The 16,243-nt window shown below is 37.3% G+C and overlaps 1 protein-coding gene across 1 annotated transcript in view; it reads right to left on the minus strand.

The window, feature by feature from the left end:
* Window positions 1-16,243, minus strand: part of CSPP1 (centrosome and spindle pole associated protein 1) — a gene marked incomplete at its 3' end in the record, with an annotated part of 57,712 nt that overhangs the window by 39,127 nt on the left and 2,342 nt on the right. Inside the window, exons 3-7 of the mRNA XM_010282595.1 lie at window positions 13,665-13,765; window positions 12,938-12,961; window positions 10,399-10,479; window positions 7,208-7,309; window positions 1,781-2,226 (exon numbers count right to left, since the gene is read on the minus strand). Coding sequence (XP_010280897.1) covers window positions 1,781-2,226; window positions 7,208-7,309; window positions 10,399-10,479; window positions 12,938-12,961; window positions 13,665-13,765 — 754 coding nt within the window. The remainder of the gene's footprint in view (window positions 1-1,780; window positions 2,227-7,207; window positions 7,310-10,398; window positions 10,480-12,937; window positions 12,962-13,664; window positions 13,766-16,243) is intronic.

Genomic DNA, 16,243 nt, shown 5'->3' on the forward strand with positions numbered 1-16,243 from the left:
CCTACCCTAAAACCTCCTTTGCTCATTTCTACCAATATTACACTACAGGAGGGAAAAATTTTTGTATTTTACATTCTCTTCTCTGAATCTCATTCAGCAGAAAAAGGGCAATCTTGTTCCTGCTATCTATTTAACCACTGCTTCCATTTGCTAGTCTTTTTCAGAAACACTGCATGAATAAATACATGCTTTTAGAAGCACATCTTAACATAAAATCTGAAACTCTGAAGTAATCCATTTATTTAGTCTGCATCTCCCAAATGCTTCCAGACATTTCATTTTCTCCATACTTACCTAATTCCTTTACAATTTTTTTTAAGGCTGAGAAAGAGTATCAAAAGCTAGTTTTGTAGAGGAGTTATTTTAACTCTAATGGCATTTGAAACTGGAAAAGAAGCACAACTTCATTCAATTTAGAAAACTCTTTTGCAGTAGAAGAGCATTTTAGTGTTTGTTTTCTCCAGTTATTAATTTGCAGTACTACCCAGAAAATTATCCCTGTAAACAATGACTCAAAAGATCATTTAACCAGTCCACTGGCAATTAACAACAAAACATGACTGTAATATTTAATACTGTTGAGAGTGGTACAATTTGCCTTCTGTTTTTTTCTGGAAGTATTAATTCTAGGAAAAAAAAAGTGGTTATTTTGCCTGACAAGGGACAGACAGTGGTGTTTTCTTCACTGAAGCAACTGCAGTAAAATAATTCTGGCAACAGCAACAAGCCTAACACAAAGGAGAGAAAAAAAAAAAAAAAAAAGCACATACTCATGTTCCCAAGTTCTATAAAGTGAACAAATGAACACTCTTCAAGCACCTTTTTAAAATTTATTTACAAGAAACTTTACTGCTTTATTTCATTTGAATTTAGCTGTATAAAACACATGTGTTTCAAGTTTGGTACCATTTCACACCACAACCCATCTGTTTTTGAAAGCAACTGTTTCTTGCAATGGAATAACCAAAGGTGGCCAGACTGCTAAACCCTGAAAGATTGGGAAAGTTATGCTTTTTTTTTTTTTCTTTTAAATGAGTGAGCAAGAAGAGAAAGATTAACAATTTATGTCAAAGTAACCAAACTGATTTATCAGTTAACACAGTAAAGACTATTTAATAATGAACAGGTACATAATATCAGTTTTCCTCCTGAGTTACTTATATAAACACCCTCTTTTGTTTGGTTTGTGTTTTCTTAAATGTTTACCCAATTTGTATAGACGTTATAGAGATTGGCACCTATTAACACCATCAGGATTTGGTTCAACTATGCATATATTTAAAGTCTGCCATTTAGCAAGACATGCAGTAAAAAAGAGAATTTTTTAAAAGTGTATTTTTACATCTGTAACACACAGCGGCATATATCAAAAATTGAAGCTCAAACCGATTTTGGAATCTGAACTGAAGATTGACTTGCTATAACTATTACGGACTAAGAAAATACATGTAAACTTGGGTTCTCAACACAGGGGTTTGCTCTCAAATACCAACATGTTTTCTGGCAAACTACTTTTTATAAAAATCTTTTTCTGAAGTAATTTCTCTAGTATCCTCGGCTTGCAATAACATATAGAATGTTCCCTAATGTATGATGTATAGTCTTAGGTACTGGTCCAATTTTTAAATATTTTTTTCTAAAAATTACTGCAAAGTTCCTTTTTAAAATAAGTTCAAAAATCCTGCTTTCACATGTGAATCTGGTTTAATTTTCAATGAGAGCAAATCATGGCTGTCAACAAGCACTACAGAAATAAAGGAGAAAACAGAATTAAGAATACCTTTCAGCATAAAAAACGCCCGGAGTTTTTCTGTCATAAGAGCTTTCACATCTAAATCTAACGTCCATTTCTTCACTTATCTCAGGATCATGGTCCGTTCTGTAGTATCTTCTACCAAAATCACAATCCTCATCAAGTCTGTGATGCTTCCTAATAGGAATTACAGATTGGCTAGCAAATCCACGATGTCTTCGATTGGGAACATCCAAATCTTCATCAAGTCTTTTATTTAATAGTCGACTTCTTAATTCAACCTCATCATCTAACCTATGATACCTGTCTTCCTCCAGACATCTCTTATTTAGCAGCTCCTCATAACCTTCTGTAGAAGTAAAGGCATCCTTCCTGGGATGTTCTGCACCTGTATTACAGGGCTGTACTTCTGTTTGTCGTTCTGGCTGGAGCGTGGTAACAGCAATAGTTTTTTTATTCCTGCCCATCTCATTCTGTTTAATGGAAAAAAATATTAAAAGATCTGAATATAAACAAATCACATTGAGCAAAAACTTGGTTTTGTATTTCTTCAAACAATCCCTAGACAGGTACTGAAGAAAAGGTCCTCCATCACCAAGAAAAATACTTCAAGGAGGGCTTAAAAGCTAGGGGTTTGGGGTTTTTTTTCTTGAGAAAAAAATAGCACTTTTCCTCTTATAATGTTTTTCAGAAGAATGGCTACTAACCCTGGATGGGCCTTTTACAAACTCCAACTTGATCTTCAGACTCAGAGATGCAAAAAATCAAAACTTGATGAACTTTATAGCTCATCAAAGGACTAGATATCTTTATTCTATATAGATTCAGGCAAGTTGATAATACTTCTTTCCTATGAGCACAACCTTTTAACTTGACCATTTCTTAATTTATTTCTTTGCTCCCCAGGAGTTGTCACTATGAGAAACAATAGTGTAGCGGTTAAAATACAACCCCATAACACACTGGACCAGTGTTCAATACACAGTAGTATTTCTGTGCGCTAATCTTTCATCTGTGGAATAAAGATAACAGTAATTCATACTTTACAAAATGTAATGAAAAATAAATGAAAGATGCAAATGTCACCAAACTGGGAAAAGGGATCAATATACTAGAGGGTATGATTGCCACTCAGAAGGGTCTTGAAAAAACTGGAAAAATATGCTGACAAAAAGTTCATGAAGATCAACAAATGCAAATGCAAAATTCTGCATCTGAGACAGAATAATGCCATGCACCAGTACAGGCTGGGCACTGACCGTCTAGAAAGCAGTTTTGCAGAAAAAGGCCTAGGTTAGTGGTGGGCAACTAGCTGAACATCAGTCAGCATAGCCCCCTTACAGTGATGACAGCCAACCACACCCTGGGTTGCATTAGCAAGATTGACATCAGCAGGGCAAGGGAAGCTGGTGACTGGAAAAACGGAAACATTGCACCCATTTTTAAAAAAAGGTAGCAAGGAGGACCCTGTGAATTACCGACTTGTCAGCCTCATCTCTGTGCCTCGGAAGATCATGGAATAGATCCTCCTAGAAGCTATGCTGAAGCACATGGATGACAAGGAAGTGATTTGAGACAGCCAGCATAGCTTCACCAAGGGCAAGTCCTGCCTGACCAACCTAGTGGCCTTCTATGATGGAGTGACCACATCAGTGGACAAGGGAGGAGATAAAGATATTGTCTATCTGGACTTCTATAAGCCCTTTGACACGGTCCCCCACAATATCCTCTCTCTAAATTGGAAAGGTATGAATTTGATGGGTGGATTGTTTGGTGGATGAGGAATTGGTTGGATGGTTGCATCCAGAGGGTAGTGGTCAATGGCTCAATGTCCAGATGGAGATCGGTGACGAGTGGTATCCCTCAGGAGTCTGTATTGGGAGATCGGTGACGAGTGGTATCCCTCAGGAGTCTGTATTGGGACCAGTACTGTTTAATATCTTCATCAATGATACAGACAGTGGGATCGAGTGCACCCTCAGCGAGTCTGCAGACAACATCAAGCTGAGTGGTGTGGTTGACATGCCTGAGGGACAGGATGCCATCCAGAGGGACCTGGACAAGCTCGAGGAATGGGCCTGTGTGAACTTCATGAGGTTCAACAAGGCCAAGTGCAGGGTCCTGCACATGGGTCGGGGCAACCCCCAGCATCAATACAGGCTGGGGCATGAAGGGATGGAGAGCAGCCCTGTCGAGAAGGACTTGGGGGTACTGGTGGATGAAAAGCTGGACAGGAGCTGGCAATGTGTGCTCACAGCCCAGAAGGTAAACTGCATCCTGGGCTGCATCCAAAGAAGCATGGCCAGCAGGTTGAGGGAGGGGATTCTGCCCCTCTACTCCGCTCTGGTGGGACCCCCCTGGAGTCCTGCGTCCACCTCTGGAGCTTTTAGCACGCGAAAGACATGGCCCTGTTGGAGCAGGTCCAGAGGAGGGCCACAAAAGTGATCAGGGGGATCATGGAACACCTCTCCTATGAGGACAGGCTGAGAGAGTTGGGTTTGTTCAGCTTGGAGAAGAGAAGGCTCCAGGGAGACCTTACTGCAGCCTTCCAGTACTTCAAAGGGGCTTATAAGAAAGATGGTGACAGACTTTATCAGGGCCTATTGCAACAGGACAACAGCGTAGATTTAGACTAGACAGAAGGAAGAAATTTTTGACAATGAGGGTGGTGAACCACTGGCACAGGTTGCCCCGAGAGGTGGTAGATGCCCCATCCCTGGAAACGTTCAAGGTCAGGTTGGACAGGGCAATGAGCAATCTGCTCTAGTTGAAGATGTCGCTGCTCATTGCAGGTGGGTTGGACTAGATGACCCTTAAAGGTCCCTTCCAACCCAAACTATTCTAAGTGATCCTTCTCCTCTGCTAAGTGCTTATTCCATATTCAGGTTCTGGCGTAGTGTGCCCTGTTTCCCACCCTCCCCATGGATACTAACAAACTGGAGAAAGTGGAGAGGATGGCTACTGAGATGGTTAAGGCACTTGAGCTCATAAAGGAGAAGCTGACAGAATGCCTGGAGAAAGAAAGATAAGGAGAGTATGTATGGGTGCAGGAGGAACGAGTAATTGCAGTCTCTATCTAACAGGTGATTACAGAGATGCCAGAAACATGGTTTTCAAAGAACCAACGGTCACAAGTTGCAGCAAAAGAAACTCCAACAGGATACAGAGACAAAGAAGTTCAGATCAAGTGGTTAAAGCAGTGGAACAGGTTTTGCTCAGGGGAACTGTGGATTCTGCATCCTTTCAAACTCAACCGGATAAGGCCTAACCAACCTGATCTAACAAGCAGTACTATATGACTTCCAGAGGTTCCTTGCAACTGAAGAAGTTTATCCTATGATTATGTAAACTGTTGGATCAAACATTTGAGGCCGCATATGTTAATCATGAGACCCATTCATTTGACTCTCACTCCAAGTCAAATATCCCTCAGAGATGGAAGAACCTCAACAAATCCTCACCAGGCTTTTTTCTTCCTGTTTGTTGTTTCATGACAGCAAAATTGTTTCAACACAAGAATAATAAAAATATAACTTAAAGGTCCAAAGGGATGACAAACAAAGCAGAATTAAAAAAACCTGGCTCCCTAAATAGATTTGATTAGATAAGCCATCTGAGGAAACATAAATGCCCAAACATGTACAAAAACCTTTAGAGACTTATAGACTCAGTTACACAAACACAAACTGCATTTTTGCCACATATTTCCTAGGGGTCACTATTGTGTAGCACTCCAACCCTTAAAGCAGACAATATGAATCAGTTATTGAATTCCGACATCTAAAGGATGCCTGAATACTGCCTTATAGCTGTCTTCACAGATCAAACAGTTTTCAACTATATGACACTCCAATGCACTTGGAGGAAAAGACGTTTCTCATACAAAAACAATCTTTCTGGAGACAGACAAGAAACATTCTTCGAGATAGAACTTATAAATACATGGGTATTTGCACTTGCCGACTGCTGTAGGAAAGACAATAAACTTTCAGCTGTTGTGAGTACAAATGACCTAGTTCTCAAACTACTGTACAATTAAGAATTCCCATACTAAAAAACAGTGGAAGGCCTTCCAAAAATCAAACCTGTGTTAGATGAGAGTTCCAAATTATTGCAATCAATCACTAAACTAAGGCAACAACATTTTAAAAAAGAAAATGTACCCATTCTGCACAAGATTTTACAATTAACAAGCAGTGAAGAGTCTTTCTCAGGTCAATATGTTGCTTCCAGATTACCAAAATAATGGGTCTCACAACAATGCTAATTAGACCTAAAAACCCCCTGTTGACTGTTTTACTGGTTTGGGGCTGTGCAGTTGTTTTAGCTACCTGCCTGCTTAAACCACAACACTGGGATAGAGCTAAACTTCTTCATAGTAGGTTGTATGGGGCTAGATTTTTTTAGATCTGTGAGGAAAGCACTGTTGATAACACAGGGATATTTTAGTTACTGCTGAACAGTGCTAACACAGCGACAATGCCTTTGCTGCCTCTCACACTACCTCATCAGCAAGAAGGCTGGGGGTGCACAAGAAGTTGGGAGGGGACACAGCTGGGACAGCTGACCCCAGCTGACCAAAGGGATATCCCATACCATATGACACTGTGCTCAGCATGTAAAGCTGGGGGAAGGAGGAAGAAGGGGGCGGGGGTGGACATTCAAAGTGATGGTGTTTGTCTTCCCAAGCAATCGTTACACATGATGGAGCCCTGCTTTCCTGGAGATGGCTGAACACCTGCCTGCCAATGGGAAAAAAACAAATTAATTCCTGATTTTACTTTGCTTGTGTGTGCAGCTTTTGCTTTACCTATTAAACTGTCTTTAACTCAACCTATGTGTTTTCTCACTTTTACCCTTCTAATTCTCTCCCCCATCCCACTGGGAGTGCACGGAGTGAGCAAGCGGCTCTGTGGTGCTTAGCTGCCTACTGCCATACAAATCAAAGGCCTCAGCTCAGAATCTGAGTTCAATTATGCAGGTGTCTAGCTCACTTTCAGTAGTAAAGACTTTTTTTTTTTGGATTCACAAATGCACAGCACCATATACTGGACAGCTGCCTGCATTTGCCTTGCTTTCTCATCAACTGGACACAGACTGAGGAAAAAGCAGCTACAAAAACAGCTAAGGAACGCTGTGTGGCGCTCAACATTTTTGTCCAAAGAGACAGCTTTTTTGGTCACCACTTTTATCACCCAGAACAATCCAGGGACTTGCTTCAGACACACAGAAGAATGAAAGCACCCTTCTACCAGACAGACATGACTGAAGTATGAATCAAAAAATGTACTGTATGACTCGTAACCAGGACTTGCTAGATATAGTAATAAAACTGTGGCCTAACTGAATGATATTCTTTCCTTATTTTGTCTTTGTAAGTCTTAGCCAATGATAAAACAATTGACAAGATCATTTATGTCCTTCTTTGTAACAGCTTCAGTAAAACTGTATTACCTCTGTGTTTTTCTTCCCTAATTTCCTTAGCCTTTCATTCCATTCTTCTTTATCCCTGAGATATTGATTGTACTCCTTGTTTCTTTCAAGCCGTAGTTTCTCCTAAAACAGGCATTGAAAAGGGCATCATAATTCTGCATTTTTTAGTAGCTTTTAATTTCACAGAACTGCAGTATTAAACGAATACATGCAAGCTGTGTGTTTGCCCTCCCCCTTCTTTGTGATGTACAAATAAGGCTTGAATTGCCTTGAGGTTTTTGTTCGTTCTTGAACATAGTACTTTCTCTTAATCCGAAATCAGTAAGTAGAAGTCAGCTTCTTGGGCATGAAGTCTAGTCCCCAGTAAAACTACCATATATCAAGTTCCATCTCAAAACCAGTTAGGTTTCCTTCTGCTGAATTTGTTCCAAAACTGTTCTAAAGCCTCACTCCTTTGACAACCAGAAATCACCTTCTAATTTTCAATCTGAATGTATTTATGGATTATTTTTAAACATTTTTTTTCTTGTGTTAAGGTTATTTGTGATTTGCTCCACTCAAAACAGGATAACAAAGATATGTATAGGCAAGATGTGTCAGTTATAGCTTAGGATATAACTTGAACTGTCACATTCAAATGAGCAGTTAAGATGGCTGCAAAAAGAGTCAAAAGCACAAAGAATGCAAGGAAAAATAAGAAAAACATGATCCTCATCCTAGCTACTTTTGCAAGGTGACAACATTTATAACCAGCTTGCTCAGGTCTAAAAACATGCAGGAATCGTACATCAATATCCTAATAATATAATATGAAATCAAAAAGTTTCTAGGTAAAGCAAACTCTAATTTGCATTATTTCCTGATAGTACCTTATGTTTAGAGCATGGGGCATCTCATACTACCTCATTCCAACCATTATGTAAATGAAAAAAAGATAATTATATTACAATATTATGAATCATGCTCTTCTCTCCACTGCAGTATTTTCCAATAAAAAAGCAAAAGGTATTCAAAAAATCTGAACATTACATATAATTTACTTTCCCATTAACAAATTTCAAACAAAAATAATTTATACCTCTATTACCATGGAAATACTAGCTTAGTAACAGTTTTGCAAAATGAGACCAATGCTCCCCAAAACTATCAAGTTTTTTCCCAAAATATGTGTCTATAGGTTTTCTGACAGTGACAATATAAAAACTGCAGACAGCTGTGAAAGCTGGGTATTTTCCAAAGCTGAGAAACTAGCATTGTCTTTACAGGTGGCAAAACACTCAGCAGAAAATTCAGTATTTGCTGTGACTGCACATTTTGTCTAATAGAGGAAACCAAAATGCAAATGTTAACCTCTAATCACTATTTGCCCAGAGGCTAATCGTTTAGCAGGGCACACTGTGACATCTTCTGGCAGCTTTTAGATTCTGCAATAGCAATAAATACATGGGTGAAAAGGATACAATGCAGTCATACAGAAAATCTCAACGAATGTTGAGGTGCTGTGATACAAAATCATCAATAATCAGACATGTTCCCAGTTCAGATATGTCTTTAATTTCCACAGAATTAATCAAAGATACTTATCTTTCACTGTTTCAGCACACATACTCACAAGGGTTAACACAAAGTTCACCAGAACTTGAAGCTAACAAACTCAGCACAAATGCATGCTGCCACTGAGAAGGAGTCCCTTCCCCTTCCCAGGCATTTCATTCTTGCTGCCTCCCTGTTTTTTAACACTAGTGTCGTTTGGTGTTCGGGGCTTTTTTGTAACAGCCATTTTCACGTATTTGAGATCTCACCTCTCTCCCTGTATGGCCAAACATTATTGCCAGCAACAACACGGATAGAAAGCGTAAGTAAGCACGGCAAGGGCAAGAGTAACACGTTCCACAGCAGAAGTCTTGTTCCAGATTACAGTGACAGTGTAGTGCCAAACACAGAGCAACAATGCAGCTCCAAGGCAACACAGGTGAAAAAACCAAAAAACAAACAAAACCCTCAAGAGTCCAACCGCCCAGTCCTCCTCCAGCAACACAGTTTCTATTTCTGCCTTGCATCTCTGCTGGGATTTGACTGATCAACAACCAACTGTTGATGTTTGTTCAGTCAGCAAAAATATTTGCTAAATTTCAAGGTTTCTGCTGATTCAACTTCCTGTATCAATTACATGCAAACACAAGAAAGTAACTGGGAATATAAGGCCAACAGGGTGAGGGCAGGAGGAGAGGCAACCCCTGTAAGACTGATTTAGGCTTTCACAGAATCATACTATGCATCAGAGAAATGGATCAGAGGTTAAGAAAATCCACATATGCATGTTGCATCTTCATATTCTAACCTCCATGAACCTCTAATAGCAGAGAGACTATTATGGCTGGTATCCTTCTCCAACATATGAAAGAAGACCATAAACTGGTAAGGAACCTCAGGGAGATCAAAGGGGCTAAACCCAGAGAGAGAATGTGTACTCCTTTCGCAAAACACGTTAGTATCTGTACTCTCACAGAAAGACTGGAAATCTGGGAAATTCCAGTATTAACAGCAGGCAATATAAGAAATACCGTATCAGCTTTTATTTAGATTCCTGGATTTATCTGTTCAAAAGGAAAAATCACATGAGGATAAGCAGGTAGGTTAAGCATACACAAAGACATCAAAACAAATTGTTTACAGCAGAAAGCACACTCCCTTTAGTTCCAATAGGAACTGGTAAGAATATCACTGTACAAACAACTACAAGCAACTATTTTTAAAATTATCCCCAGGCTGCAGTATGGAGAATAATAAATTAGAAAAGCAAATATATTATTGTAAGAAAAACAGCGTTCTTTGTTGGTTTTTGTTCTATTGCTGAACGAAACCCAAGCACAACTGCTAGAGCTTCTGAACTCACCAGGGGCCTACAGGTGCGAATTAGAAGTAGCAAACATCAAACTAGTATCAGTATATAATTACACATCTAATTATCTAAAAATTAAGAGTACGGGTAACATAGGATTAAAAATTTAAAAACAACAAAATTTCAACACTTTACTTTTCTGAAAATTATTCTAACAACCACCTCCAAATATGTTCATTTGTAAAAAGTGTAAAAAAAAATCCAACCAAACAAAAAGACTTAAGTGGAAATAATTTTTCCACAACAGTTTAAACATCCAGGTTCATTTCCAAGTCATACACCATTCACTTCACTTCCTCCAGATATTTACCTTGGCAGATCTTCGCTCATCAATAGGAAGAGATAATCCCTGAGTATATGGATCTACTTCACCAGTAGTCAGATAATTTTTCTATATTAAAAAAAAAGTTAAATATATTTTAAAATACCAAGTCTCCATTGCTAAATAGTTGCTAGGAATTATACTTTCTGAAATAAATCTTATCAATTTAATGAAATAAAGACCGACGACAATCTCCACATTTTGAAAATGTAGGATGTTCTCCGAACACACGAATGAAGTAAAGGCATGGAATGCAAAAAGTAAATGGCTTTGTCAAGCTTTAAGCTTGAGTTTGAAAGTGTTTGTCACATCTTCCCTGTTACACTATTTCAACGATTACATAAGTTGGTCTCTGTATATTAAAAAAAGTACTTTCATTAAAAAAATTTACTCAATTCTCATGTAATCAAATAGCATAAGCACAAGCATCTGTACAAGCATAAGAGGAATTTCCCAAGACACTACCATACTTAAGATGAAAAACTGCTTTTTCTAACTGCAGAAAACGTGTGTCTGCCTCTTATTTTAACAGATCTAATCCATGCTAACACCCACACAGTCACCACTCTGCATCTCTCTCTGCTTTCTACAACAGCAGTTCCCAAACTTTGCAGGACAATGACCCATCACCAAATCTTGTAGTTCCTTATGGACCATGAGTCACTTTCAGAACAGAACTTTCCGCTGAAAACACTATGTTGTTGCTCCATATAGCTTGCTGGGCCACAGCTTGGAAATTGGGCTGCGCAGCAAGTCAAAGTATCAGCCTTTCAAATCAAACAGCAATGCTGGAGCAGGTCCTTAGCTTCCAGGTCTAGTGGCTTCTTCATACATCACTCATTTACTGAAAGCATCCCCAGGCCATTCTCAGTCAATCATCTATGTTTTATAAATCTGATTATCTTTAATAAAAAGATCATCTATTTGTGTGACATGGGCTGATGAGGGGAATAGGTTAGATACGGTATTTCACTAGCATTGTTTCCTTCCATTATCTATGTTGTAACATAGCTTAAAAGCTTAGAGGCATGTCAACAGGTAAGAGTTCTACCTGTTTCAGGACAAAACCACATCATTATGAATTATATTTCACAACTACACATTAAAAGATTTAAGGGATTTAATAACCATGTAAATATTCAAGCACTGAGACAACTAGACTAATACGGAGAACTAAGGGTTTTTTTACTAGAAAAAGTAAATAAACTGTAATTTTCATTATTAAGTAATTTTTTTTTCACACTTTGACCACATCTGTAGAGATTACCTCTGATCTTAAAAAGGTATCTTCCAAAAACCAGAAGCTGAGATGGAAACGGCATTTTCTACATAAGTGACACTAAACAAGTTATTAACCAAAATATTATCACTATAAGAGCTGCTAAAAGTTGCACTATCTCTTTACATGGGGAAAAACAATTAGAAATTGTTATCCTGTCTATTTCTCAGGCCTTACAAACTTAATATAGCTAATGTGTACTACATTAAAAAAGAAAAAAAGCCTTGTAAGCCTAAATTTGCAAAACTGAAGTTCAATTGAGAATAAACCACTACAAGTTAATGTAAAAATTATATTACTCGGGCACTTTGGTAAGAATTATGGAATATTAAGTTTTAACACAATATTCTAACTTTGAAAATAATCTAAAGTTTAAGATTAAACAAGAAGCAACAATTACATAAGCATAATTTTGGTTAGAGGTTAAGCAGCTAGTTAATTCTGCTGTGGCTATTGTTATTGAGGAATTCTAGTGCATGCTAATATAGTGAATTTGTATCATATGCATGTTATTCAAATCCCCAGAAAAAATGGAAGGTTGTGTTTCTACCACGTTACCTCCCGATCCTTCATTGAAGTTGCTTAATTTGAACAACCTGGATGAACAATGTTAAATTTGAAAATTATATACATGTGACCATATAATGATATAAATAATTAGGAATTACTGTACAAACAACAGTTTGCAAAAATGTCTCTATTTTTTCCTCAAAATGCTTGTATTCTTGCATTCTGGCCACTAGATGCTGAATAACTGGCTCTACTGCTTTCTTAAGCACCACTGACAAGATTTCACAGTGAGAGGGAAGAAAAAAGCCCTGACTCTGGTTCTGATGACATAATATTTCAGAGTTTGCAATTTTATTCCGGCTTCATACAGTATGTATATCAAGAAAATAAAAAAATCTGAACTCCTAACATCTACATAACTGATAAGCCTTGAAGCAAATATCTATTAAAAGTAAAACTTTTGTAAAGTCAGCATTAGACAGCAACAATAGCAATTGCAAAGGAAAAAAGAAATCAACAAGTGTTTTAAAATCTTATTAATGGAAAATAATAAATATAAGCAATCATTTTGCACAAAGCAAATGATGCTGTTAATCACAACTAATCACTACAGCATGCACAAACACACAAAGCACAAAAATGGAATGATTTTTTTTTAATTCAAAGAGCACAAAGCTTTCAAACAACAAAAAGCAACTAATTCAAAGAAAAAAAAAAATAACGGTGCAGGCACCCTACCTTTCTTTTTGCCTGTGAAATACCCTAAAAGTCAGGGAAAAGATACTATTCAAAAAGAATCTTTCATTCAGAAATATTTGACTTAACAAAAAAGACTTACTTTCTTAAAGCCAATCCATTCTTTCATTTTAAGAACTAAAGACACTGATAATTAGTATTCTCAGACAACAGAAATTATTTGGTTCCTGATTTTTTTTCTGTTTGACTAAGAAGGGATACAGAATATTTGTGAGATTGTGACATTTCATACATACCATTTCAATTTTAATTTACTATGACATTTGGTAGATCATGCTAAGCAGAACATCTAAGTTTTTTTTATTTCTCAAATTGAAGAGAAGCTGTCAAATGGAGTTACACTAATTATAGGAATACTCTTACCTGAATTACAGACCATAGAATACATAAGTACTTAAGGAAGTAACAGGTGATATTTTAAATTCTTAAAAAGAACTAAGAAAGAAGTAGACAAATAAATAAAAGTATTCAGAATAAAATGTACTAAGTAATATGTAGTCTCATTGGCAATGAGATCTGAAGAAGCCTAAAATACATAATCCTTTCTAGCGGTGACATTTTGAAATTACTGTCACTCAAGTCTTAGAAATCAGCCATTAGTCCTCATTAATGCCTTTTTACAAAGATTTTATTAATTTTCATTCAATCAAAATGAGAGAATCATTTTAAAAGACTCACTAAACTCAGGCAACCAGATGAGAAACTTTACCTGAGAAAGATATCGCCTATAATCTTGTCGAAGTTCCTCTTTGAGTTTATGTTTTTTTCGTTCATATTCTTCTCCAAGAGGTAAACTCAAGCCACAGTCACCTGAAAGTTTAACACCATTAAATATTATTATGCCACTATTTTGTATCAATACAAAGCACATCCTGCAAAAGCTACATCTGGATTTTTATTAGACAGCAGCAATAAAAAAATTAACTATGCAACCAGTAATTACAAAAAATCTGAAACAAAAAACACCTGCTCTGTATGAGTAGCTGGATGGAAAGCACAGAAAAATTGATTGGTTTTTGGATGTTAGTTTTCCTCTAGTCCTTGCGCTTCTTCTCCCCCCCTAGAAAAAAATGCAATTATATGGATAATTTGACAAATAGTATAAAATAACCTAAATATTGCACGTATTTCTTTTGTCTATGTATGTTTCAAAGGAAATCTCCTTTTACATGTTTCTAAATTACTCCGATATTTTAAGCTGTGCTTATCACGCAATAGAAAACATACTTCGCAACTAAAAAGCGACAAACTATTTGTTTAGCACGAAGCGTGTGAAAAATATGGTGGCTTCCACACAACTAGAAGGAATCTGATCTGATGATGATGATGATAATATTTTCTTTCCACCTCTGTTTTTAATTGTAGTAGACCCAAAACACATATTTAGTACTTTTCCAAGATTACTGTCAGGTCTCCTAACAGCTGCACTCTTCAAATATAATGCTATGCAAGTTGTTTCTTGTTCCCAAAATAAAGTACTTTGTAAGAAATATCCTCTGCCCCAGAAGCCCACCTCTGCAGCCACATTCACTGCTCTCCACAGACAGCCGGTGAATTCCACAAAATCACGCAAGAGACATAGACTACAACTGCTCGGGGTTTTTTATTTTCTATTGTTTCTCTGAAAGCATTTCTACACCTGTGGTTTATGTAAAATGAGTGGCAAGGAGTAAGAGGGAAGAGAGGGATATTTAAGATTTACATCAGTCCCAATTTATTGCATGGTACTTTGAATGTTTAGGGCATTAATTGGTGCCTGTACAGTAAAAATGACATTATATAAATGCTGAAAATTGCTAACATGGGAATCACTCTGCTACTGAAACAGATAAAAGGTTGAAATATACTTAGTAAAAATACACTTAGCTGGCTTGGTTTGAGATAGTTTCAGCTAAGTCAGAATGTACCCTCATGAGCCAAACCAGGAGTCAGCCTGCTGTTCTGCAGAACCAAAGGACCTAATACCTGATTAAGTATGACATATGCTTGCAGAGTTCAACTACTACCCAAAATCTGCATGGGAGCTTCATCTCCAACCTGCAAGTTACTTTTCTCCTAATTTTGCACATAAGGTAAGCGTGAGTTCTGTTAAAAAAAACAATGTACCACTTCAACCCTCAAACAAAAGGGTAAGTGTAAAGAGGGATAGAATACAGAAGAGGAAATTATTTGTTTCAGCTACTTGCTCCTGCCTTTTATTTTCATAGGAAATTATTGTTGGATTAACTCTAGGAAGCAAAGGGGAAAAAAAATCAAAAGCAATGAACACATCAGACTGAAGATTCATTCAGTAACTTCAGAGAAGCCAGTAAAATTCAGTACAGAAAAAAAAAAAAAAATCAGTGAGAATAAAGTGCTTTGATACAAATAGGTGAAGTATTCAAACAGAAGAGGGTTAAAACTAATTTTATTACAGAAGATCTTTTTCATCCACCAGAAAAGCACTGAGATAACAATTATGGGTAGTGACTTAGGAGATATTTGAAAACTACCCATTTCCAAACCTTACTTTAGAAGAGCCTAGAGGGCAAAAACACTCCAGTTAACATTCATTCATCCTAATTTCATGCACAATTTGCCTGAATTCTTCTGTCGAAATAAGAGATATACTTTCTTTTTCATTGGTTTTCTGCTTTTGTTTATTCTGTATTTGCTGTATTTATTAATAAAACAATAAACACATTCTCTTAATCACACTCAATCACATTGACAACTTTTTTTTTTCTGAGAAAAGTTAAGATTTTAAATGCATTTTTACATTAAAGTTTGCGTGCATTTAATATGTTGAGAAAGAACTATAAATTCATTCTGCCCGAGTCTCAACACTACTGCTAGAACTACAGAACATACTTAGCAGCTACCAAGGAACATGTCCCTGGCTAATTTAATCCAAAGGAAATTACACTGCTTTAAAGCAGAACCAGCTAATAATATCAACAACCATTCACCGATAGCCAAATGTGTTTATTGCCCAAATTATTCTCATAGAATGTTCTGGTTTTGGCTGGGATAGAGTAAATTTTCTTCATAGTAGCTATTATGGGGCCATGTTTTGGATTTGTGCTGAAAACAGTGTTGATAACACAGGGATGTTTTTGTTATTGCTGAGCAGTGCTTACACAGAGTCAAGGCCTTTTCTGCTCCTCACCCCACCCCACCAGCAAGCAAGCTGGGGGTGCACAAGAAGTTGGGAGGGGACATAGCTGGGACAGCTGACCCCAACTGACCAAAGGTATATTCCATACCATATGACATCATGCTCAGCTTTAAAACTAGCAGGGAGGTTGG

Source organism: Phaethon lepturus, unplaced genomic scaffold (genome assembly GCF_000687285.1).
Source record: "Phaethon lepturus isolate BGI_N335 unplaced genomic scaffold, ASM68728v1 scaffold5360, whole genome shotgun sequence".
Classification (NCBI taxonomy): Eukaryota; Metazoa; Chordata; class Aves; order Phaethontiformes; family Phaethontidae; genus Phaethon; species Phaethon lepturus.